This window comes from Gadus macrocephalus, chromosome 12 (assembly GCF_031168955.1).
Source record: "Gadus macrocephalus chromosome 12, ASM3116895v1".
Taxonomy (NCBI): Eukaryota; Metazoa; Chordata; class Actinopteri; order Gadiformes; family Gadidae; genus Gadus; species Gadus macrocephalus.
Window position 1 is genome coordinate 15,960,121 of NC_082393.1, and position 25,790 is coordinate 15,985,910.

The following is a 25,790-nucleotide window of genomic DNA, read 5'->3' on the forward strand; positions in this document are numbered from 1 at the left end:
AAGTTCTTACCATTTTCCTTTGGGCTTGGTTGCAAGATCAACACAAGCAAAGTGAAACCATTCTATTGGACACTGCAAATAAAACAAAAGGAGACTTTATTATTATTATACCTTGCTTAATGCACCATTTCAGATCATTTCAATAGATAATCATGAGAAACCTACATCTGGGTTATCACAGCCGATCATCTCGCCATACGACACTTGATGACACAGGCAATAGGTTGGCTCATTGGGATCCACTGGCATGTCTAGAACATCCGATGGCTGCATTGGCAGAAGACCATCACTCAAATCAGGGCTGAAAGAAGAAAAGTAAAGGAAGAGAAAGGCTTCTAAAAGGGAGTTCACATAATACAAGTGAGCCCTAGTACAGATAGTAGATCTGAACAGACATGGAAGAGCACTTACAACACAACGGGTTAACAACCTATATGATAAATATAGTTGAATACTATGTACTATGATATAACGAATACAATGTAAGGCATGTGTGAATAAATTATGTTCGATGATATAGTCAAGCAGTTTTTTCCTTAAGTTCTTACTTATTTTTTATCTTCTTCTTCCTTGGAGAATCTTCATCAGAGCTCTTCCTCCCTCTTCCCCTGGACACACGCTTCTCTCTTAGCCCCCTGGAGTCGGCCTCTGAGTGTGGGAAGAGACACATATAAATCAAGCAGTAGTTGTGTTGGGCCTGCCTGGATATGTTAACAGTTTTAAAAGTTCCAAGCTTACTTTTCAATCCCCTTGCCTCTGGACTCTCATAGCCGCTTAATTCCAGCTTTCCCTTCAGCTCGTTCTCGAACCGTGCCAGATCTGCATCAAGTCTGCGGATGTGTTTGTCCACCTTGAATCAATTAAACAAACCAAAAAAAGTGATTTCCACTACAGTGTTCATGAAGTCACGCAACAACATTGGTAAAACCCATTGAAAAATTCTAGTTTATAGAACTGTGTACATAATGTATCGTATATTGTACTGACCATCTCGTAGGTCTGCATAGCAAGCTGGACTTTGTCATCACTAAACTCTTTGCACTTGCTGTATGCATTCTGGATCTTCTGCAGATGTTCCACTCTCTGCACTGAAGCCAAGTTCACCACATTGGCTATGTATTCCTCAGCCAACTTGTCAATCTCTCCCTTTTTCTCTACAGTGCAAATTTCAAAATTTAAAACACTAAATATCCAGACACAAGACACAACTATCAAGGCTGTTAATTTGTCTCTTAATACAACCGTTATAACAAAGGCCAAAACAACAATCATGATCCGGAGCCAAAACGTTGATTTGCACAAATAAGATTATAATTACAGTCAGTGTTACAATGTTATCGGTGAAACGTTTACCTTCAGTCCTGTTATCCAGGTCCCGCATCAAAGTAAAGTTTCTCTGAAGTTCACATGGCAAGTTCTCAATACCTAGTTGGGCATTCAAGTTTAAACCATGTCAATGTCACTCAATGTTCAGCAGCTTTCCAAGCTGCAGATATTAACACCCAGACTTATTTATATTCTCCATTCATATATTCCACCTTGAGCCGAGAAAATTTGACAAACAAATTAATAAATAACGTACTCTGGGAACAATATGAATCTGAATCTAAAAGCAGCAGCTATCAACACTGTTCATTCTCAATAGGCCTACTTTATGTGGAGTTATTTTACGTATCCCTGATAGTGCAATGCATGTAATTACTTATTTATTGCAATAGACATTATAGCCTTCAGATTGGAAAACAGCTGTATAGTATTACCCCAATGAACGGATGAACTATGAAGAATAGCTTTTTCCAAAGGTTTAAAAAAACACCGACATGTGCGGTTAATATCAGAACACACGTTGCTGGAAGATAACGATGCAATAAACATGAGTAAACAGTGGACCAGCAGACGAAGCCAAAAGTTAAAGGCAGCTACCAAGAAGTCATGATCTTAAGGTTGCATGTTGTTGCCCACTGCCAAAAAGAAAAGACAATCGTAAAAACATACAAACACAGTGAAACCTACGGAATTCTAGTCTTTAGGATCCAGAATACATTGAAAAGCCTAACTTGTTCAAGTAAACAACATACAAAACAACAGCACTGCTAAAGTACTGTTGCTCGACCACGACCACCTTTGAGGCCTCTGACCCTTGCGTGTGGTGCGGTGTGTTTGTCATGAAGACCTCTCAAAGTGGGGAGAGAGCTTTGCTTTACGCGCCATTCTGAAACATTGATGTTACGCTGAGCTAATGAGGGAACTACAGGAGCTAGTCACAGTAGCATGGCGCTCGGCGCTAGCCTTCCTACCAAAGCTTTACAAGTGGAGTTAAAACGCGGTCAGTTATACGAGGCGTCTAAATGTTATGACTTTGATGATTGGGGATTATTTAGACATACTCACTGTCAAGGTAATGTTCCAAGTATATTGCCGTCGCCATTTCAGAGCAGCACTTCGCTGATACGACGGGCTGCAGAGCAGGCAGGTTGGCGGCGGGGGGAGAAGCGGTGCGCGCGTTTTGCACCCCGGGGTTGACCGCCCGGAAGATCCTTCCTTTAGTTTAAAATTCGATTACGTCTGTTTTAGTTTGAGCTGGTGAGTGGCGATGTGTGAACAACCCTCTCTAGAGCGGAGAGCATTTGGGCCAGAAGGAGAAGGGTCACTAATAATACGCAGTGCGTAGCTCCACTAGCACGGATAGCGCCGTTTTAAAATGCGCATGTACGTCATTTGTTAAAACTGATATTTTCATTTTTTTACCACGAATTTCAATACAGAGTGTGGTTCAGGAGAGGAAAGTGATAATTGATGTTGATGTCGATTATTTACTGGCTCTCGTAGAAGTCGAGCTCCCTTCCCATCGTTGTCACGTGACATAGTGGTGACGTAAACCGGGATCAGCTGAGGTCCCGTCGTTCAAAACAAACACGCGATCCTTTCCCGTTTTGTGTCCGCCTAGGACTTTATGAAAGTACGTCAAACTAGAGCGCTTAATGCAATTGTGGGCTGTTTTCTTAGCTTATACAGAAATGCTGGAATGCTACTTTGATTTCCAATGATGCATACGAAGGACCTCCCGATGTCTTCGACGTAGAATAGCGTTAGTTAGGCTAAACGAAATGGGTCGGCCTACAGTTTATAATAAAGTCATTGTTGTTTTCGTAATGACAACAATATAAACAACTATGTTAACAATCGTATGTATTATTTTCCCTTTAGGTTCTTTGGAGTTTCTACTTCCAGGATGTCGATCGTTAAAAGTGGTTGGCTCCATCGTCAGAGTAAGTAGTGCTAGTCCAATTGGTTTATTATTAATGTTGACTTTCGATATTTGAGTGCATGATGTTAAAATAGTCTAGTCTTATCTAGTGTCAATGGTAGATAATGGACATTTGCTGAAAACGGCTTGCTTACCCTAGGCACCATATTGCGTCGATGGAAAAGGAATTGGTTTGACTTGTGGGCCGATGGACGACTCGTGTTCTACGATGACCAAGAACGGCGTGACATGGAGGATGATCTCCACATGAGGGTCGACTGCATTAACATTCGTGGTTCAAAAGCTTGTAAAGGTACATGTCAACTGAACCTGTGTTGTTGTGGTCAGTTTGGACTGCTTAGATGACTCACTTTCATTGGAGTTTTTCCTGTGTTTGTGTGTGCCGCCTATAGATCTGAACCCTCCAGAAGGAAAAGGCTGTGATTCCTTGCTCCAGATAGTTTGTCGAGATGGACGGGTCATCAGCCTCTGTGCAGATAGCTCAGACGATGCTCTGTAAGACGAATCTCTTTAGCAACATCATTCTTTACATAGTATATCACTATTTTCATTGATTAATTGACCCTGCTTTGTCACTTTATGAGTCACCCTCTATGACAATCAAGATAAACCCTTTTAGGAATATGTTGCACCATTTCCGTGTTCTCCCCTTCTCTAGAGCATGGACCATGGCTCTTCAAGATGCTAGAGTTAATGCGGTGAGTTTTCTTGAATTGTTCGGAGTGCTACCCTTCCCAAAAGATGGTCTTCACCTGCAAGAGGTGTACAGGTCTGGCGGTACACTGTACACATATGATGCATGCAATCGTTTTCAAAATCGGTATAGAACTAAAAATGCAGCATTATAATCAACAGTCGGCCAACTCTCTGCCAGATAGCAAAAACAATATGCTCAAACTAAGCGCCACTGAAGAATATTACAATTTCAGCTGAAAAAACGTTATCGATATAAGTAACTTAGTATGTAATCATTGTTGGTAACAGGTACAGTTGGATACAGGTGGAATGAACTACTCCAAGGTCTCCATATTTTGACATAAATGTCAAAATATACTAGTGGTGCCCCTGTCCCTTATACAGGGTTGATTAAGAGTTTAATAGCATCGTGTTTTTGTTTATTTTCTTGTTGTAGGTGCTTGCACCTCCCCAGATGGCCTTTGCTCAGGAGGCCATTGCCTCTGCTCCTCCTCCCTATTCAGAATTTGCTGTCCCTCCTCAGGTAAATAGAGTGCGTTAAGGGAGGGGATATGAAACTGTCTTACGTGCATTTACGTTATCATTTGGATTCTTTATTCGTTTTTTTCCCTCCCCAGACTTATAATCCATATGGAGAGTATGTTACACCTCCGCCACAGGCTACCCAGATTGTGTACTCTGCTGATGGGCAGCCCTATGCTGTGGCATACCCCTACCAGTACCAGGATCAGTCATACCCCTACCAGTACCAAGGTCAGTCATACCCCTACCAGTACCAAGGTCAGTCATACCCCTACCAGTACCACGGTCAGTCATACCCCTACCAGTACCCCACCAGTACCAGGATCAGTCATACCCCTACCAGTACCAGGATCAGTCATACCCCTACCAGTACCAGGATCAGTCATACCCCTACCAGTACTAAGGTCAGTCATACCCCTACCAGTACCAGGATCAGTAATACCCCTACTACCAGTACCAGGATCAGTCATACCCCTACCAGTACCAAGGTCAGACATACCCCTACTAGTAACAAGGACATACCCCTTGGGTTTCTTCATACACTCGTATACACTTCATATCACCGCTCACTAACTTTATTAAGGTAAAATGGTTATTGGGAGTGTTTTTGGAAAAATGGTGGTTAAGGTTAGTTGTATTATTATCCAGGGGAGCGGCTGTTTCTTTTATCTTCACTTAAAAAAGTTTATGCAAGAAAAAATATATATATTTTACTGCCGTTTCCTTAATGGACACATATTATGACGTTTTCCCAACAAATAAACATAGTGTTTGAGTTCCAGAAAACAAGTTTTTGAAGCTGTTTGCTGGATATAGCTTTTAGGAAAAAAAATCTCGCCAACCGCTATTCCCTCTGTTTCAGTCACTTCAGCATGCGCTGTTTCTGGTGTCTGTAGCTTTAATGCAAATGAGCTGCTGCCCATTGACCAATGAGCTGCTGCCCATTGACCAATGAGCTGCTGCCCATTGACCAATGAGCTGTCAAACTGAACCACAGCATGAAGGAGAAGGGATAGAGTGGCAAAGTCACGCCTCTTCCTTTAGAGCCCATGGGAACTATGAGATTGAAAAATATGAATGGGTTTCAATGGAGAGAAAGTAATTATTTTTTATATGCCCTGGATTACACACATGTGGTTTGTGGATTTAAATGATAATTTTTCATGCAAAGAAAACAAAAAAAATTCACAAAGAAGTTTGATAATGTTAGGTTTTGTGTGAGGCCGCTTGGTGAACTACAGGTCTTTGCTGCTCTTGACGTGAGTGACATACGTCACCACCCGCACTTGGGACTCCGGGACAGATATGGCATCTCTGCTCCACTTCACCGCTTTTCTAAGGGGAGGATAAAAGCATTGAAAGAGGTGAAAACCATTATAAGTTCGGGCATGTGGAGAGTTTCACATATGCCGATGGGGAGATAGTCGGTCTTGTCAACGCCAGTCGCAGGGAGCGTGACGTCACATGCGAGACGTGTAGTCTTTCTCATTGTGTTTTCTCTACAGCCTTTAACCGAACAATTGCACAATAATTATCATTTAAATCCACAAACAACATATGTGTAATCCGGGGCATATAAAGACTGGACCAGAAGATAATTACTTTCTCTCCATTGAAACCCATTCATATTTTTCGATCTCATAGGTCCCATGGGCTCTATCGGAAAGGGCGTGACTTCGCCACTCTATTGTCGCCGTTGGCGGAGCTCTATAGAGTGGCGAAGTCACGCCCCTTCCGGTAGAGCTCATGGGACCTATGGCTGAATCCGAATACTTAGTACATACTATTTCTGTTCAGTGTCTACTACTTGACGGTACTACACTTGACAGTGTAGTATGGTCTACTACAGCTATGCGTAGAACGCCTCCGAACGCTTCCGAACATCGCCGAAACTCCACCGGATGTTTGGAGATGACGTATCTCCCCTCAGATGCCGGCAAAATTACCTTGATAAGTTACCTGTTTTCCGTCTTGTCATCGTTGCTATTCAATTAAAAATTTCTCTTTTTACTTAATTACCTACTTTACTGTTTTACTCTTTTTAATGTCTCTTTTTTTCGCCGCTTTCTACGACGTCTTTCTGGTGATGTCGGGTCAGCCATCTCTTCTTCGTTCGTTACCAGACACCGGTTGCATTGTGGGATAGCGTAGTGAACTCTGCGGTTTACTTTGGCGGTAGTACGCATTCGGAAACGTCTTCCGTACTACACAATGCGTACTGAGCATTCGGACGCGCTATATTTTTGGCGTACTACAAAATGCATACTATATAGTAGTCAAGTATGAGTATTCGGATTCAGCCTATGAGATCGAAAAATATGAATGGGTGTCAATGGAGAGAAAATTATTATTTTCTGGTCCCAGTCTTTATATGCCCTGGATTACACATATCTTGTTTGTGGATTTAAATGATAATTTTTCATGCAAAGAAAACTAAAAATGTTCGTGAAGAAGTTTGATAATTTTAGGTTTTATGTGAGGCCGCTTTGTGAACTACAGCTCTTCGCTGCTCTCGACGCATATGATATACGTTAGTGATGTTATGGTTTGCGTCGAGGCATCGGGGCGTGTGTCGAGTACCTCGGCTCCTCCCCCCAGCGAAGCTCCGTATCGAGTAGGATTCACATAGGCGAAATGACGTAGCGTGTGACGTTCGAGGCTTCATCTCGGGCTGTTCCGCGATATGGGTTCACAATTGGCCCATTTTTACAAAAAGAAGACTACCCAGTTCCAAGATCACTTGAATGGCTATGCAATTAATCACACTCATTCTCAGTCATCATGCAGTTGTTTTATTATTACAATTATTAGACATTCTATTTTGCCCGGGATGACTTAAAATCTTTGTCAAATGATTTGTTTTTCTACCTTGAGCTCGGGAGATATTTATGAAAGGCACACTCACACGTATCACTGAAATTACTTTAATTCTCAAATGTTTTGATGTTGTACGAAGCAAACATCACATCATCACACAGGAAACTCTTTCTTTAATCATAATTTCATTCACCACTAGGTGTCCCTAGCGTACTCATTTGAAGCTTCGAGGTCGAACCACTTTGATGGTTCATCTGGCTGCGAGGCTTTGGCCGTTTCTCAATTCGCGTACTTGTGTGTGCTCGTGGACTCGTGAAACGTCATCAGTCGTTGCCCGAGCACTGTTCCAATAGAGTGGCGAAGTCACGCCCCTTCCGGGAGGGCTCATGGGACCTATGAGATCGAAAAATATGAATGGGTGTCAATTGAGGGAAAATAAATATTTTCTGGTCCCAGTCTTTATATGCCCTGGATTACACATATGTTGTTTGTGGATTTAAATGATAATTTTTCATGCAAAGAAAACTAAAAATGTTTGTGAAGAAGTTTGATAATTTTAGGTTTTATGTGAGGCCGCTTTGTGAACTACAGCTCTTCGCTGCTCTCGACGCATAAAGGTACGGCCACACCAAACGCGTTACCTGCGTACCACGCATATAAAATCGGCAATTTTTCCATAGGGAAGCATTGGTTTACGCGCGTATGAGGTGCGTACACGCGTATCATGCGTACCAAGCAACATTTTACTCGCTGTAGGGGCGTATGAGGCGCGTACATATACGCGCGTACATGTACGCGCGTACATGTACGCGAGGAGTTCAAAAAATTGAACTTTTTACGCTCATACGCGCCGCAATAGCCAATCAGCGTTGAGCTTGACCCGACGTCACTGGCAGAGAGTAGTGAGCTTGGACAGAAGCATACGGCCGACATCTTTCTTTATTCTGTGTGGAAATAGTAACATAGTTACGCCATTAAATGCTTTTATGGAAACATTTTTAGCGAGAAATGTGCATTTTACTTTCATAATGTTCGCTCGGTGAATGTGAAGGATGTTTGGTTTGATAGTTATGACGAAGAGGGAACGCTCCGTTCACTTGCATGGACAGAGTCTCTGGTTACCAAGCAACCTCAACGTCTTGGCGGACTATATATCTGCTGATCAACACTACGAATGCTGGAAACACACCAGACACACCATGTGAAGTTATTTAACCCGATTATTGTTATTTATATCCGAGATTATTTAATCTAACCCGATCTAAACTCTATCACCCAAACACGGCGACGTTTGGGTTTCCTACCTCGGACTCCAGAGCAGCCATGTCCATGGCAGCCACGGCCGGCAACTTTCTTTATTCTGAGTGGAAATAGTAACATAGTTACGCCATTAAATGCGTTTATGGAAACATTTCTAGCGAGAAATGTGCATTACTCTCATAATGTTCGCTCGGTGAATGTGAAGGATGTTTGGTTTGATAGTTATGACGAAGAGTGAACGCTCCGTTCACTTGCATGGACAGAGTCTCTGATTGCTAAGCAACCTCAACGTCTTGGCGGACTATTTCTCTGCTGATCAACACTACGAATGCTGGAAACACACCAGACACACCATGTGAAGTTATTTAACCCGATTATTGTTATTTATATCCGAGATTATTTAATCTAACCCGATCTAAACTCTATCACCCAAACACGGCGACGTTTGGGTTTCCTACCTCGGACTCCAGAGCAGCCATGTCCATGGCAGCCACGGCCGGCAACTTTCTTTATTCTGAGTGGAAATAGTAACATAGTTACGCCATTAAATGCGTTTATGGAAACATTTCTAGCGAGAAATGTGCATTTTACTCTCATAATGTTCGCTCGGTGAATGTGAAGGATGTTTGGTTTGATAGTTATGACGAAGAGTGAACGCCGTTCACTTGCATGGACAGAGTCTCTGATTGCTAAGCAACCTCAACGTCTTGGCGGACTATTTCTCTGCTGATCAACACTACGAATGCTGGAAACACACCAGACACACCATGTGAAGTTATTTAACCCGATTATTGTTATTTATATCCGAGATTATTTAATCTAACCCGATCCAAGCTCTATCATCCATCCAAACACGGCGGCGTTTGGGTTTCCTTCCTCGGACTCCTTAATCCAGCGCAGCCACAGGCTGGGGGGGGGAGTTTTGGGCGGTCTCATCTACGCGCGTATGCGTACGCGCGTATGCGTACGCGCGTATCTGACCATTTTTGACACAAAATGGTCAAGCAACATTTTCGCTGCGTTACGCACGTACATGGTACGCGAGGTACGCGCTTGGTGTGTTCGCACCTTTGATATACGTCGCCACACCCGCCCTTGGAACTCGGCACAGAGATGGCGATCTCTCTGCCTCACTTCACCGCTTTTTCCAAGGGGAGGATAAAAGCATCGAAAGTATAAATCGGGGCACGTGCAGAGTTTCAGTTATGCCGATGGGAAGATTGTCGGTCTTCTCCACGCCAGTCGCAGGGAGCGTGACGTCACATACGAGCCGTGTAGTCTTTCTCGTTGTGTTTTCTCTACAGCCTTTATCTGAACAATTGCACAATAAACGGTCGAACTCTTTGCATGAAAAATTATCATTTAAATCCACAAACAACATATGTGTAATCCAGGGCATATAAAGACCGGGACCAGAAAATAATTATTTTCTCTCCATTGACACCCATTCATATTTTTCGATCTCATAGGTCCCATGAGCCCTACCGGAGGGGGCGTGACTTCGCCACTCTATTCGAAGCACGCATCAAGCGAGTACTGTCGTAAAACCCGGAAGTGTTCTTGATGCGTGCTCGATCTCGCCGTTTCACCGAGCATGCATCGGAGGTGGGACTCTCTAAATCGACGCCACTTCGACCTGGGCGGGACTTTACGTCCTACGTCACTCGCTATGGGTGTGCATGTGTGCGCATAGCCGTCACTCGCGATGGGTGTGCATGTGAGAAAGGTTTTGGCTTTAGTGTCTATGGGTTGGTAATAACGGTTCTGATGATTTTTCTGATGGAAAAGTGGTCTTTTATTTCCATAATCTTTGTTCAGTGAACGCATAAACCCGTTTGTTAGTTAGCAGTTAAACAAAATGCGATCTCTTTGTTTACAGTTACCAACGACCAACTGATGATTGGGGGTTCGATTCCCTAGTGATGCAAGGTTTTTTCTTTCATTTTGGACTGCACACACATCGCGAGTGACGGATACTCGCACAATGTACACACATCACTGTCTTTACAATTTCTAGGCAACCGAAGTTTCAAGATTGACAAGTGGTTAACTCTTGAATCGCATGTACTAAGACCTGATGGGTTAGAGGTCAGAGAACAACTCATTAACGCGGGGATAAGGGGTTCGATTCCTTAATGAAGATAGATTTTTTCTTTCATATTGGACTGCATGCCATTTTGCGTAGCTTGTAGTTTATGATGAAGAAATGTTACTGGGGTTAAGGTTAGGGTAACGCTAAGGGTAAGACACAAAGTGTTTTTGCAACACAATATTTCTTACAATAACAAAGTCCAAAGTTTTGATGACTCCAGTAGGAAACTTAAGATACCTAGAGAAATGCGTGAGTGCTCACAAAACATCAACAAGTCAGCAGTGTGGTACAGGGTGATCATTTCTGATATACAGTACAAAAGCTGAAACTATTAGCCAGGAGTGGGAAAGATGCAGACGCAGACGTGGGAAGCAATAAGACGCACCAACACACAGTTGCCTGTTGCAAAATGGTTCAGAGTTTAATAGAAATAGTTAGGGTTAGCTGGTATGGCGTTATCTGGTATGGCTATTGTCTAATGTTAGCTTAGTTCGTGTTGTTTCGTCATGTTAATCGCTAGTAATAGTAAGTCATTTGTAGAAATATAGCCTATCATCAGACTGTAGGAATGTCACCCACCCTCCATCGCGTACGACACTGACGCTCGTAATCTGTAGTGCAAGGGAGTTCGTGCACAGATCCCTGAGACAAACGGCTACGCGCACACATGCAAACCCATAGCGAGTGACGTAGGACGTAAAGTCCCGCCCAGGTCGAAGTGGCGTCGATTTAGAGAGTCCCCATCGGAGGTGGCTCGTGTGTACTTGCAACCGCTATAAATCCCAGGACGCATTTCGCACTCGCAGCAGTACGATGGCGGACAATATGGAGAAGACGCACAACTGTAGCTTAAGTTACTCTCTTAACTTATATATATATTTATATAATATATAATATAATAATAAGAATAATAATAATAAGATAATATATAAATATATATAGATAAAGTCGTGTGTGTATAGCTTATACACATGACAGGACACGCATATCTTTTCAATTTGTATTCATTCAGAATATTTACATACTATTTGAAAATGAAAGAGGCTGGGATTTTGTTTTATATCATTTGTTTATATTGTTCAGTAGTATATGCCTAAATGAGGCCGTAGCACAGTTAACGGACGAGCAGAGGTGGTGACGTCATCGAGTCCGCTGCTGTTCCAATTGCAGGTACGTACTCACGTGCTCGCAAGTCTGTGCTTGAAGTACGGACTTGCCAGGCACGTACTTGCAAGTCATCGAGTCCGTAGTCCGCGTGCTAGGAATTGAGAAACGGCCTTTGACGTTTCATGAGCCATCATCTCGGCACCACTAATATACGTCACCACACCCGCACTTGGAACTCGGCACAGAGATGGGAGATGGCACATAGAGATGGCACATAACTAAAACTCTCCACATGCCCCGACTTATAGTGGTTTTCACCTCTTTCTATGCTTTTATCGCCTTGAAAAAAAGTGGTGAAGTGGAGCAGAGAGATCGCCATCTCCATAGACATCTTATATGATAGACCAGGGATGGGCAACTTTCATGATAAAGGGCCACATTTTTCATCATAACCATCGGAGGGCCACATGACTGCACACTTCAACTAAACGTGAGCTGAGAGAAGCTACACAATTTTGAATTTGGTAGATATGATTTCCTGTATTCTGGTGCATTTTGGGGATGGCCACTACCTAAAAAATCATCCAGAATCATAACCTATGTACGGTATGTTAATTGAACCAACATACATTCATTTCATGTTTTCCATGCTCAAACAGCCACATGAATGGTCAGTATTTTTATCAGTGCAAAGGGCTCACATACATCATCATTCAATGAAGTCAAAAAACTGAAAAACAGTGGCCCAACATTAAGTGCAACAACTCAATGAACTCAAACCCAACAAGCAGTTGTAGTGGCGACTTAAGTGGATATCTTTAATGACTGATATCGCTTCTAAGCAAACTAGACGCATGGGTTTGCCTCCGAATTCTATGAATTCTTCTCATCTTTCTTGACCGAGTTTTCTGTAACTGGATCAATTATTATTATTCTTTTTTTTTTTTTTTATTATTATGTGCGGGCCTGACTGAGTGAGGACGCGGGCCGCACGCATGCGGCCCGCGGGCCACCAGTTGCCCATCCCTGTGATAGACGGAGCATCGAATGCTACTATACCGCCTACTGGCGCTGACGAGACGCGGGGCCGCCATCTTGGAGTGGTCATCCGCTCCACTCAGTGTAATCCGTTTGGCTGGCGCAATGAACTGTCAGCGCATTTAATTAATCATACCTCAGTGAATACCACTGATTTTCATGCGTTTTTTTGTCATACGTGTAGCTATGATAAAGGCCACATGGTTTGGCGTGTTTTATTATTCAATACTAATTATACCAATAGTACGGTAATGTTAAATCTTGCTTGTGAAAAGTAATCCCCCGATTCCTATTATGGATTGTCCGCCGATTTGAGCAGGAATACGCTGAACAACAGCCCGGCATCCTGTTTCTGCTGCTGTTGCTGCTCCCGGTTGACCACTCCAAGATGGCGGCCGTATTTCTCGCGTCCCAGCAGCCAATGCTCCGTCTATCTATAGCCGTTTCTCAATTCCTAGCACACGTACTACGGACTCGATGACTTGCAAGCACGTACTTGGCAAGTTCGTACTTCAAGCACAGACTTGCGAGTACGTACCTGCAATTGGAACAGCAGCGGACTCGATGACGTCACCACCTCTGCTCGTCCGTTAACTGTGCTACGGCCTCATTTAGGCATATACTACTGAACAATATAAACAAATGATGTAAAACAAAATCCCAGCCTCTTTCATTGTCAAATAGTATGTAAATATTCTGAATGAATAAAAATTGAAAAGATATGCGTGTCCTGTCATGTGTATGAGCTATACACACACGACTTTATATATATATATATTTATATATTATCTTATATTATTATTATTATTATTATTATATTATATAAATATATATATAAGTTAAGAGTAACTTAAGCTACAGTTGTGCGTCTTCTCCATATTGTCCGCCATCGTACTGCTGCGAGTGCGAAATGCATCCTGGGATTTATAGCGATTGCAAGCACACACGAGCCACCTCCGATGCATGCTCGGTGAAACGGCGAGATCGAGCACGCATCAAGAACACTTCCGGGTTTTACGACAGTACTCGCTTGATGCGTGCTTCGAATTGGAACAGTGCTCGGGCAACGACTGATGACGTTTCACGAGTCCACGAGCACACGAGCATGCACAAGTACGCGAATTGAGAAACGGCCTATAAGATGTCTATGGCCATCTCTGTGCCGAGTTCCAAGTGCGGGTGTGGTGACGTATATCATATGCGTCGAGAGCAGCGAAGAGCTGTAGTTCACAAAGCGGCCTCACATAAAACCTAAAATTATCAAACTTCTTCACGAACATTTTTAGTTTTCTTTGCATGAAAAATTATCATTTAAATCCACAAACAACATATGTGTAATCCAGGGCATATAAAGACTGGGACCAGAAAATAATTATTTTCTCTCCATTGACACCCATTCATATTTTTCGATCTCATAGGTCCCATGAGCTCTACCGGAAGGGGCGTGACTTCGCCACTCCATATCTATCTATATAATATAATATATAATCATCATAATAATAATAATATTACATATGGGTATTTATATAATATTATATCTAATATCACTGCCAAAAGTTATATGCGCCTCGGATGATATTGTAATGACCTCGCCGGTGACATAATGATGTAGAGTCATTAGTAGTTGAAGGTAGTTTTAATGAACCAAAACCAGGTCACTGAAACCCGTAACGTCGTAACCAACAGCAGAAAAACCGCCCAAAACAAACCCTGGTTACCCCGGCAACCCCCAACACGGTCTCACTCGCGTGCAGGCCCCCACCCTCCTGTTCTTCCAAGGCCCTCCCCCAGCTGACCTAATGATTCGCCCCCACGCTGATTGACAAGAAGAACATTACAATACATGCACATAGAACAACTGGCATAACGGACAACGAAATATAATGCAACACATAACACACAAACTATTTAACTGTCCCAGGGTCGCTACATTGCCTCCCCCCTTCAAAGTTCCTCGTCCTCGAGGGAACAAACAAAGTCCCGGAAGCGACCCGGCGCTCTCCTCTCCCTACGAGGCCGCGTTGGGGCCACGGGGGGCTGGGGAGAAGCGCCTGGGGGCGAGAGGGGCCCACGAGTGTCAGGCCCGGGGGCGGGCAGGGGGAAAGGGAGGGGCGGGGCTGGGGGCCAAGTTGCTGACTGTGGTGATCGACAGGGAGGGGAGACAAGGATAGGGTTAGGTGGGGACCCAGGGCCAGAACACTGAGGTGTGCGTGTCCGGGGCCCATTCGCACCGGTGCGGGGAGCTGCAGGGCTCGCTGGAGCAGGTTGAGGGGTGGCGGTGCCTCGATAAGGGGCCAACCGGTCTCTGTGGAGAGCCACCCTCCTTCCCCGAGGTGGTAGCTGGACCCTGTACACCACCTCCCCCATCCTCTCAAGGACCCTGCATGGCCCGATCCACTCGCTATCGAGCTTTGGGCATCTTCCCTTCTTTCTTTTCGGGCTGTAGGTCCAGACCAGCTCCCCAGCCTCAAAGTGCCTGCCACGGGAACGCACATCATAGTTCCTTTTCTGCCTCACCCCTGCGCTCAGCAGCTGTCCCCTGGCGAAGGAGTGAGCCGTCTCCAGGTGGTCCTGGAGTCTCCTGGCATACTCTGGGCCGGGAGGAACAGGGGGAGAATCGGGCGGCCGGCCAAACGCCAGGTCAGCTGGACAGCTGACCTGTATGCCATGAGCACCAGAGGCAGATGATTGTCCCAGTCCCGCTGATGCTCAGCCGAGACAATGGCCAGCTGCTGCTCCATACAGCGATGAAATCGCTCCACCAAGCCGTCACTCTGGGTGCAGGGGGGTAGTACGGGTCTTCTGCATGTCCAGCCTGCTACATAAAGCCGCAAAGACACGGGATTCAAAATTTCTCCCCTGGTCACTGTGGATGGACTCCGCTGTGCCAAAACGGCTAATCATCCCCCCGACCAAAGCGTCCGCTATGGTCTCCGCCCCCTGGTCAGGCAGAGCGTACGCCTCCGGCCACTTGGTAAAATAGTCCATGGCCGTGAGGGCATACTTGTTCCCCCTCTCTGTGCAGGGTAGCGGGCCCACCACATCCACCCCAACCCTCTCCATAGGGGACCCCACAGGGAACTGCTGTAGCTGGGCATGGGACCTTTCAGTGGGGCCTTTGCGGGCTGTGCAGCCATCACAGCGGCGACAGAAGTCCTCGACGTCCCTCTTGTGCTGCCCCCAGTAGAAGCCAAGGCGGAGGCGACGCAGGGTCTTTGTCACCCCAAAGTGCCCTGAGCCCACGGCACCATGGACCGCTTGAAGTACTTCCCCACGCAGAGAGTGAGGCACCACCACCTGCCACCTCACCTCTCCGGTGGCGGGTTCCTTCCAGGCCCGCTGAAGCACGCCATCCCACAGTCGCCGGGCCTCGAACTTAGCCCACAGTCCCTTGGTGACCAGGGAGAGAACGGCCACTTCTTACCATGGGGGCCGCCGCTGTTGGTCCAACCACTGGAGCACTGGTCGAAGGTCTGCGTCCTCCTCCTGCTGCCGTCTCCATCCTGCGGTGTCGACCTCCCGGAGCTCACAGCAGACTGGGGACGCCACCTCCACCGCAGAACATCCCTCCTCCTGGCTTCTCACGGCTCTCCATCCTTTCACAGTAGCGGCAGTCATCCTGACTGCAGGGGCGTCGGGAGAGGGCGTCTGCATTAGTATGGCGTGCCCCTGCCCTGTGCACTACACTGAAGCTGTAGGACTGCAGCTCCTCGATCCACGTGCGACCTGCCCTTCTGGCTCCTTGAAAGACATGAGCCACTGGAGCGCGGAGTGGTCAGTCCTTACAGTGAAGCGCAGGCCACAGAGGTAATACTTGAAGTGGCGTACAGCTCTAACGATAGCCAGCAGCTCGCGACGAGTGACGCAGTAGCGGCGTTCAGCTTTGTTAAATGTCCTGCTGTAATACGCCACCACCCGCTCCCCTTCCGGCCCCTCCTGTGCCAGCACGGCGCCATTGCCAACGTTACTAGCATCCGTGTCCAGGATGAAGGGCAGGGCAGGGTCAGGAGGGGAGAGCACCAGGGCTTTGGTGAGAGCTCCCTTGAGTGTCTCGAAAGCAGACTGGCAATCCTCTGCCCATACAAACTCCCTGTCCTTCTGTAGCAGGCGGAACAGGGGAGCGGCCACACAGGAGAAGCCCCTCACAAAGCGTCTGTAGTAAGACGCCAGTCCGAGGAAGCTTTTCAGCTGTCTGGTGTCAGTGGGGGTGGGCCAGTCCTGGACAGCTTGCACTTTGTCCTCCATGGTGCTAATGCCTTCTCCCCCACCCTGTGCCCAAGGAAAGTTACCTCTCTCCTCAGGAAATGGCACTTATCAGGATGGAGCTTCAAGCCCGCCGCAGCTACTCTCTCCAGAACCTGACGCAGCGAGGCAAGTGCTGTCTCGAAGGAGCCCCCGTGTGCCAGTATATCGTCCAGGTAGACGATACACTGCTGCCGGGGGATGCCGGCGAGCACTCTGTCCATCAGCCTCTCGAAGGTCGCAGGTGCATTGCAGAGGCCGAAAGGGAGGACCCGAAACTGCCACAATCCTCTGCTAGTGCAGAATGCAGTCTTGGGTCTGGCGTCAGGGGCGAGAGAGCACTGGAAGTAGCCAGAGCGGAGATCGAGTGAGGAGAACCAGGACGACCCAGCTACTACATCTAAGGCCTCATCAATGCGCAGGATGGGGTAGGAGTCCTTCCTCGTCACTGCGTTAAGTGGCCTGTAGTCAACACAGAATCTCCACTTACCCCCCTTCTTAGGCACCATCACCACGGCTGCTGCCCAGGGACTATCTGAGGGCTCTATGAGGCCTGCCTGCTGCATCTCCCACAGCGCCTGGTCCGCAGCCTCCTGGCGGGCCAAGGGCAGGCGACGCGGGCGCATTCTGATGGGCCTGGCATCCCCAGTGTCGATCTCATGCTGCACCAGGTGCGTCTGACCCACATCGCTCTCATTCAAGGCAAAGCTGTCCTTAAACTCTGCCAGTAGTAGCCACAGCTGCTCCTGCTGTTGAGGGTCTAGTCCATCACAGTGCCCCTGCCAAATTGCCCGCACAGTCGACAGCACAGTCTCCTCACCTGTCTGAGGAAGCTGGGCAGGGTAGGGGAAGGGGCCCAGGCTCATGGGGTGGGGTGCTGGAGTGGCAAGGGAGTAGTCTGTAGGGGCCGAAACATTGACACAAGGGGGTGGGAGGGAGGGGGAAGGGTTGCGGGAGGAGGACTGAGACAATGGACAGGGATCGGGAAGACAGGGTGGTTGGAAGGTCTTTGCAAGGGGGTGAAGGGGGCCGGTGACGTGTGAATGGTCCATCTGAGCTGTTGTCGGTGGGGGCCGGATGTAGGAGGTGTTTGGCGGGGCCATATAGACTGTGGGCCCTCCTTGGAAGCCAATCGCCCCCCTCTCCAGGTCCAGCTGGCAGCCTGTACACCGCAGGAAGTCCAACCCTAGGATACAGGGGTCCTGCACAGCGGCTACCCACACTGGGTGGAGGACAGTCTTTCCCCCTACGCAGATGGACAACAACCCCTTCCCTTTCATGGGAGCCCTCTCCCCCGTGACTGTGCGGAGCTGCACAGTTGTAGGTTGGAGTACCGTCCAGGTCGGCAAAATGTCTGGCCTCACCAGGGTCACAGTAGACCCCGTATCGACTAAAGCCAAACAGGCCACCCCCTCAACAGTGACAGGAACATGACAAAAGTCCCCCGCCCAGGTCCGCCCCACCACGACAACAGGCTCCAGGATGTTGTCGTCTGCTTCTGGGGGGGGTGGAGCCCCGCCCCCCCGGCTGTGATGATGGGCTCCTCCAGACGACGACGGCGGGGGTAAGGGGGCAGGGCCTCGCGTCTCCCCAATTACGCGGACCCTGACCCGTTTCCCTGGGCTCTCACAGTTGTAGGGCACTCTCTGACAAGGTGGCCAGGCTGCCCGCAGCCCCAGCAGACCCTCTGCTCTCGACGAGACGGGGGGCGGCGGTCCGCCTGCATAGAGACAGAGCGGACGAGTTCAGTGAGTTCGTCCACCCAGGCTGGCTTCTGTGAGTCCTCACTCCTCTCCCTTGCCGATCTCACCATCGGCTGAGGAGCAGGATGACCGTCGATTGCTCCAGCCCACACCAGCTCCCTCTCTATGGCCATCTCCAAGGCCTCTTGAAAGTCTTCGGGTGGGCTAGCTGGGTCTGCATGCGCAGTTCTGTAGGGGAAAGGGCCTGGAGAAACTGATCCCGAGCGAGTTCGCTCTGCACGGCTGGCGGCATGTGGGCGTATGCTCGCCGAGACAGGCTCTCGATATCGTTGGCCAGGGCCCGCAGCGTCTCCCCCGGCTTCCTGCGCCTATTACAGAGTTCCGAGTGCATTAGCCCCGGCTTAACACACAGTCCAAAACGCCTCCTTAGTGCCCCCACTAGGGCAACATAGTCCCCCCTGTCCTCTGGGCTAAGCAGCAACAAACAAGACAATGCGTCGTCCGCCAGACACATCGCAAGCTGCAGCGCTTTGACCTTCACTGACCATCCGGCAGCATCGGCTAAAAGTTCAAATTGCGCGTGGAAAGCTTCCCAGTCAGCCTTACCGGTGTATCTAGGCGTCTTGATGGACACCGGGCTTGATGTGAGGAAGGCGCCGCCATGTCTGTCGCCGTGAAAATCATCTTTTTCAACGGCGGCCGGTTCCCGTTGGGTTCTACCCCTCACCAGAGACTCCGAAGCTACTCCACACGCCCCCTCGCCGTAGTCGTCCATCTCTATCTTCACCCGACAGTCCGCAGGGAGCATTATTGTTGTAGAGAACAAGTGACAACAAAAGCAGGGCTAACGGCGATAGCAACTTCAGCCGACTCGCCGAGCACAGCAGGACCGAGAAAAAATAAATAAATAATAATAATAATAATAGTTTCACTTCTGACACCAATGTAATGACCTCGCCGGTGACATAATGATGTCGAGTCATTAGTAGTTGAAGGTAGTTTTAATGAACCAAAACCAGGTCACTGAAACCCGTAACGTCGTAACCAACAGCAGAAAAACCGCCCAAAACAAACCCTGGTTACCCCGGCAACCCCCAACACGGTCTCACTCGCGGACTGTCGCCGAGCTCCCCGCGCCGGAGCTGCCGGATTGCCGCCGAGCTCCTCCCGCCGGACCTGTCAGCTTCGGCCGCAGTTCAGCTCCCGGAGTACACCCGCCGGAGCAGCCGGAAAGCTTCGGCGGCAGATCAGCTCCAGGAGTACACCGCCGGAGCTGCTGGACTGCCGGCGGCGCTCGGACGGCTTCGACGGCTGTGGTATCATAATGCGGGTTATGACAAAAAATAACCGTAGGCCCATAACCAGAACCCCCCGTGTGTGTGTGTGTGTGTTCAGCAGGAGTCTACCCATCTCACCAGGCGGTGAACCATGTCATCGTTCAGGAGCGCCAGCGCGACGACACCGGCGATGTGGCATTGGGCATGCTTGCCGGTGCTGCGACCGGATTGGCAATCGGCTCTCTGTTCTCCGTCTTCTAGTGTCTTCCATTGCTTGCTTGCACAAACTACAGTAATAGCATAATGTATTCTGATATCGTAGCTTCCCCCCCCATAGAGATTCAAAACTACTTTGAAGTCTCAAATGTTAGGCATGATTGTTATGTGCCAGTGAAATAACCTTTATGTGTCTTTACCAAAGGCTTCTTAAATATATTCTCATATAACACTATTAGCACTTTAAAAAAAAAAACATAATTGTTGCGGCAGATCCTCGGTCCCTTTATTTAAAATGAAATTGAATGTATTCTAAAGATCCATAGAATAGGAAAAATGTTGAGGAAAGACGTCATTTCAGGTTAAATTACGTTTCAGGTTCTCTTTACCATGTTTATTGGTTGAAGCCATTTAAAAGTTACTATTTATTTGAGTAACTTGATGTTTTTCTGTTGCATACCAAACCGATTTATACAGCTTTGATTTATTTTTACATGTATTATATGTCTGGAGGCAAAAATAAGAAAATGGCATGAATTATTAATTATGTTCATCTTGAGGCATCAGTTCATGGTCGTATCATCTGATGTCATCATTGTGAAGTCAAACCATTTAATTTAGACTTCACTGTGTGAAAAGGGAATTCACTCTTCTGGACTACTTTAACTGCATGCCATATTTCTTCATGTATTTTCTGCTGGCCACTGGTGATTCACTCTTTACTGATTTTCAGACGTATGACAAAATGTATTTGTTTTGGTAGAAATTGTATGTGCAAATATATCAGGTAATAGTTACACTTTTGCTACTCTTCACTTAGCCTCAATACGTCCTGCACTCCCAAGTGGCTTGGTAAAATGATTGCCATACCTGTTCTCTATATGAACTGCCTATATCCACACCTATTGTTAAATTTTGTCAAGCACAAACTTTTCAATGCAGCATCTTTTTGCATCATCAGCCAATAGGAGTAGGCCTGTCTATTGCAATTCTTTAGTGCTTTAGTTCACATAACTAATAATTGGTCTTTCATCCATTCCTTTAATTGATATCCATACATCTTTCTACTTTTAATCACCTGCATCTACCTTAATTTAGCAAGGAAGTGTATTTTAACTATTAAATATATTCATAATAATAATATTAAAACTGTTTCCCACAGTCACTTTATTCGTATGATGAAACGCTCCCATTAAAATCGAAAAAGTACGGAAAGATGTAACAATGCAACTCATTCCTTTTTAAATAAATAAACAGTAAAAACTCAAACCCTTAAAAATGCATAGATTAAGAAATCCCCAAAATAATATATAACAAAGATAGTAAATAACCCTGAGTGTTTGAGAGAACAAAAAATCGAATTATTTAATTTGATTGTATGCCTAAATCAGTCAACATATTTTTAACTAATGAGTGCAATTTAATTTTTCACCACTTAGCCCAGTTAATAACAGTATAATTGGGAGAACATTAAAACATTCCAATTTGTATATTCACCAAACATACACATTATATATATATATATATATATATATATATATATATATATATATATATATATATATATATATATATATATATATATATATATATATATATATATATATATATATATATATTGCAGTTTATAAAGCTATCATGTCTGCAAATGTTCCTTTCATTACTGAAAAACATGAATGTGTCCCAAGCTGAACTGAACAAGAGTAAAAACATGGATTTGATGTATTCCCCACCCCTGTGCAATATAATTCTCCATCCACTGAAGAAGAGTTAAATGCTCGTAAGCAAAGGCAAAATTGAGTGTTTATCTAAAGGCATTAAAACATTCTTCATTAGTAAAAAAAAAACATGGTTGAATCCCACGTTAAAGTAAATTAAAGTAAAGTTACTAATGGTGATGAGTTACATAATTGCATCACAAACATGGAGGATAGACAGTTCTAGTGGATATACAAAAAATATATATTCAGAGGAAAGATTTGGCGAGAGTCCAGTGTGAGCGTTGTTAGCCTTCTTGACCAAAGTCTTCTGTAAACTTGGTCAGCTTCTCCAAATCCTGGTCGTTCACCGTTGGTTTGGTGCTGGCCAGAGACCGAAGCATGTCATCCTATGCACAATATGACCCGTCGGAAAGCACACAAACAATTAAAATGCGTTCTACTGTTATGGGAAAATCAGAGAACAGTCCAAAAATAAACATAACAAGGAGACTTGACATTTCCTGGTCAACGTACCCTTCATCTCCATCAAATCAAACCAAGACAATCAGACAAAGAGCAGCATCAATTCATACCATGCAAACAACGGGCTCCAGAAGTTTCTCTCCAGGAACTTCCATCCAGGTCATCGTAATGGCGTCACGATCACCAGGGGAGCATGGGGTCAGAAGATCTTCAACGACCGTGTCTGGGTTGTTCCAGGAGGACCCTCGCACCTGAGTGTGGGAAAGAAGTTTGAGAGATAACGGTAACTAATGCATGCTACCAAGGCATGATTGTTAAAAAAAAAACTTTCGGTGAAAGACATTGCACTGGTTGGCTAACCTGGCTAACGCCAGACCTCATCTCAATCTACATTGAGAAGAGGTCTGGGAACCACACAATAATTTTCTCGTATTTGAGGCGTGGTTTACGATTGTCCAGCCGTTTATTGGGTGCTACGAATGTCATATGAGTCTGTACGTAGCTCATAGCCAATCGTATCAATTATACCAGATGAGGTATGTAGAGCGACAGAAATTTGAGGAGGAAGAAGACGATGGGTGTGTCGCATAGACGTCGTCATCGTCCTGCCATCCCTCCCCGTTCTGTGATTGGTTCCCTATCTCAGGCGAAAATCGGATCCATGGAAACCAGGCTGCCTAGCAGCGCAAAATGAAATTGCGCACAAGGCAGCATGGGTATACCCAGGCTACTGGTTGGCTATTCTTTGGCTCAAAGGCAAATTTACCTTTTTGAAGTGAGTTGCCATCTGAACCTTGCGGACGGGCTGCATGAGGGCGTCCCGGACGATGATGCTGACGTCGGCCCCGGAGTAGCCTTGCGTCTTTTGGCCCAGCTGCACGAAGTCTGCTTCAGTCAGGTTGGTGGGGGTGGCGCCCAGATGCAGCTTGAACATGAAGGTACGGGCGTGCTCCTCAGGCAGAGGGATGTAAATACGCTTCTCAAACCTACAATCATGCCGCAATTCAAATGACCCACATTAAATCACACTGGACCTGGCACACACACTCAGAATAACTTTTTTTCGCCTTAAGGATAAAATGTTTTTTAAGGTAGCATGAGAATTTAATTATGTAATGACCCTACCTTCTCCTTATGGCAGAGTCAAGTGTCCACGGTATATTAGTGGCTCCCAGAACCAGGACTCCATCATTATCATTTCCAACACCTGCAATCATAGAGAACAGCGTTTCGATGTTTCGCACTAGATCAAACTTTGAGGTCAGACGTTGACATGCACCTGAGAGCTCCTTCCTACTAACCCTGCATCTGCACCAGGAACTCAGTCTTGATCCGGCGCGCCGCCTCACTCTCGTTCTCACTCCTCGAGCCGCACAGAGAGTCGATCTCGTCGATGAAAATGATGGATGGCTTGTGTTCTCTTGCCAAGGAAAACAGATTCTTCACCAACCTAATGGGAAGAACGAGGACAGAAGTTCAGACAAAAAAAAGAGTAGTTTAGTGTTCTTTTTTTGTGGTTTTGTATTTATTGTGTGTTTGGCAATTTGGCCCTCACTTTTCACTCTCTCCCAGCCACTTTGACACCAGGTCGGAGGAGGAGATGGAGAAGAAGGTGGAGTTGTTGGCCTCAGTGGCCACAGCCTTGGCTAGGTAAGACTTACCCGTACCTGGAGGCCCAAACAATAGGATCCCTCTCCAGGGAGTTCTCTTTCCTGGACAGAAGATCAAGAAATTAAAATAAAAAAGGAAGCCAGCGAATACGGTCATAACCTAAGAAAATTAAAGTTGTTTGTATGGTTTCAGTGCATAGTACCATTTTTGTATTTGAAAGTTACAATCGATAACAAAAAAACATAGTTTGCAAGTTAAGATTTTTAAAATATCAATATTGAAGCATATAGCCACTATATCAAATTCACTACACATTAATTCAGTATTGTAACAGTTGTGTTACTTTTTCGTACCTGTGAAGAGATGGGGAAATTTAATGGGCAGTATGACAGCTTCCTTCAGAGCTTCCTTGGCACCCTCGAGCCCTGCAACATCATCCCACTTGATGTTCGGCTTCTCCATGACGATGGCACCTGGAAGATTAGGACAGCCTCAAAACACACGTAGTGGTACTTCATGCTTTTAGTCCAAATGATGAAAGACAGCATGACTGCACTATTTCACATGTGAGATTAGATATGTTAATTAATTTAGTTGAATGGTCACCTGACAGCTGATTCTGGAACTTTTTCTTCTCCTGATCGTCACCCCCACCATCACTCTCGTTCCTAAGAGAACAAAACTTCTAGGATGGTTTCTTCTTATTTTTTTATTTACAGCCAACAAGTTAAAAATACATCTAAATTATGAATGTCACTGAGAAAATGGTTGCGTTTGCATAATTAAATAAATAGTCATTAGCGGCTATTGCTCCTGCTATGGATTAAGCAATCCTTTTGGCTCTCTCACCCTTTGTCATCAGACTGGGACTCTTTGACTGGCTTGGATGGGGGAGCCTTCTCTTTCTTACTAAGGTATTCCTTCAGCTGCTCAGCTCGGTCAAGATACTCCTTACACTTGTTCCTGATGCTAATCTTTGCTTTGTCACCGTGCGCATCGTCTAAATTGAGAAGACAAAATAAAACCAAAATATTATAATGATGCATTTCCACAGGTAATAAACATGACGTTACGGTATTCAGACTTCAATTATATAGGATTATAAATTAGTTACTCACACTTGACAACATGGAGGAAGTATTGCACTGAATGTTCATACAATCGAAGGGCTTCCTCATAGTTTTTGGCTTTGTCCTCCTCTGATGCCTTGGATGCAAGATCTATAGCTTTCTGCAAATAAATGGAGAAGAAAGATATGACGAAATCAACAACCCCAAAGTTCTGTTTATTGTACTATTGACGTGTGTTAAAATGGCCGAATAATAAAACTTTGGTTTCATGATCATCAAAGTACCATGACTGGTTCTCATATATCACCATTTATATTAATTAAATAGTTCGTTTGGTGGTGGCCCTCGTCTTACGTAACCTAAAGTTGACTTCTATACTCATCTAAGTTTTCACTCACCTGCAGCGATGAGCCAGCCATGGGTGTTACCGCGTCGTTCAAAATGTAGGTAACTAGTTTAACTTGACGTTTATTATTTTAAATCACCTACGTATTATTATTTGTACCACTGTCGGTCCTTTCTGACAGTTTGGTTAGACAGCAGACGGTATAAAAAAAAACAAAGCCGATAAGTTGTTTTCTCTTCCGCATTAGCATTGATCTGAACTTCCGTGAATCACACGTGACATTGTTATTTTGTCCGTCGTCTATCCATTGTCAACAGTGGGCGTGCTCATCTCTGGGCGTTG

The 25,790-nt window shown here is 45.7% G+C and overlaps 3 protein-coding genes across 13 annotated transcripts in view; 1 reads left to right on the forward strand and 2 right to left on the reverse strand.

The window, feature by feature from the left end:
* Positions 1-2,525, reverse strand: part of ing5a (inhibitor of growth family, member 5a) — a 3,800-nt gene extending 1,275 nt beyond the window's left edge. For both annotated transcript variants that reach the window (XM_060066942.1, XM_060066943.1), the window contains exons 1-7: positions 2,392-2,525; positions 1,354-1,425; positions 988-1,154; positions 739-850; positions 549-648; positions 166-301; positions 11-72 (exon numbers count right to left, since the gene is read on the reverse strand). In XM_060066942.1, the coding sequence (XP_059922925.1) occupies positions 11-72; positions 166-301; positions 549-648; positions 739-850; positions 988-1,154; positions 1,354-1,425; positions 2,392-2,428 (686 nt within the window). In that variant the 5' untranslated portion in view covers positions 2,429-2,525. The remainder of the gene's footprint in view (positions 1-10; positions 73-165; positions 302-548; positions 649-738; positions 851-987; positions 1,155-1,353; positions 1,426-2,391) is intronic.
* plekhb2 (pleckstrin homology domain containing, family B (evectins) member 2) lies at positions 1,980-21,403 on the forward strand. Of its 10 annotated transcripts, none has more exons than XM_060066949.1 (8): positions 1,980-2,398; positions 3,208-3,269; positions 3,408-3,560; positions 3,661-3,763; positions 3,927-3,966; positions 4,401-4,487; positions 4,582-4,717; positions 20,141-21,403. In XM_060066949.1, the coding sequence occupies exons 2-8, from the start codon at positions 3,233-3,235 to the stop codon at positions 20,281-20,283; spliced, it is 699 nt and encodes a 232-aa protein (XP_059922932.1). In that variant the 5' UTR covers positions 1,980-2,398; positions 3,208-3,232; the 3' UTR covers positions 20,284-21,403. The 10 variants fall into 10 exon arrangements, with proteins under 10 accessions (XP_059922932.1, XP_059922934.1, XP_059922928.1 ...); XM_060066951.1 differs by having other exon boundaries at positions 20,144-21,403; XM_060066945.1 differs by having other exon boundaries at positions 1,981-2,326.
* Positions 21,377-25,693, reverse strand: LOC132468997 (vacuolar protein sorting-associated protein 4B-like). Its single transcript, XM_060066908.1, has 11 exons — positions 25,501-25,693; positions 25,151-25,262; positions 24,882-25,032; positions 24,639-24,700; positions 24,386-24,505; positions 23,977-24,133; positions 23,723-23,871; positions 23,547-23,628; positions 23,188-23,407; positions 22,532-22,672; positions 21,377-22,345 (listed from the first exon to the last, which is right to left on the reverse strand). Exons 1-11 carry the CDS (start codon positions 25,519-25,521, stop codon positions 22,244-22,246), a joined length of 1,317 nt encoding a protein of 438 aa, XP_059922891.1. The 5' UTR covers positions 25,522-25,693; the 3' UTR covers positions 21,377-22,243.
* Between the last annotated feature and the right edge of the window lie 97 nt (positions 25,694-25,790).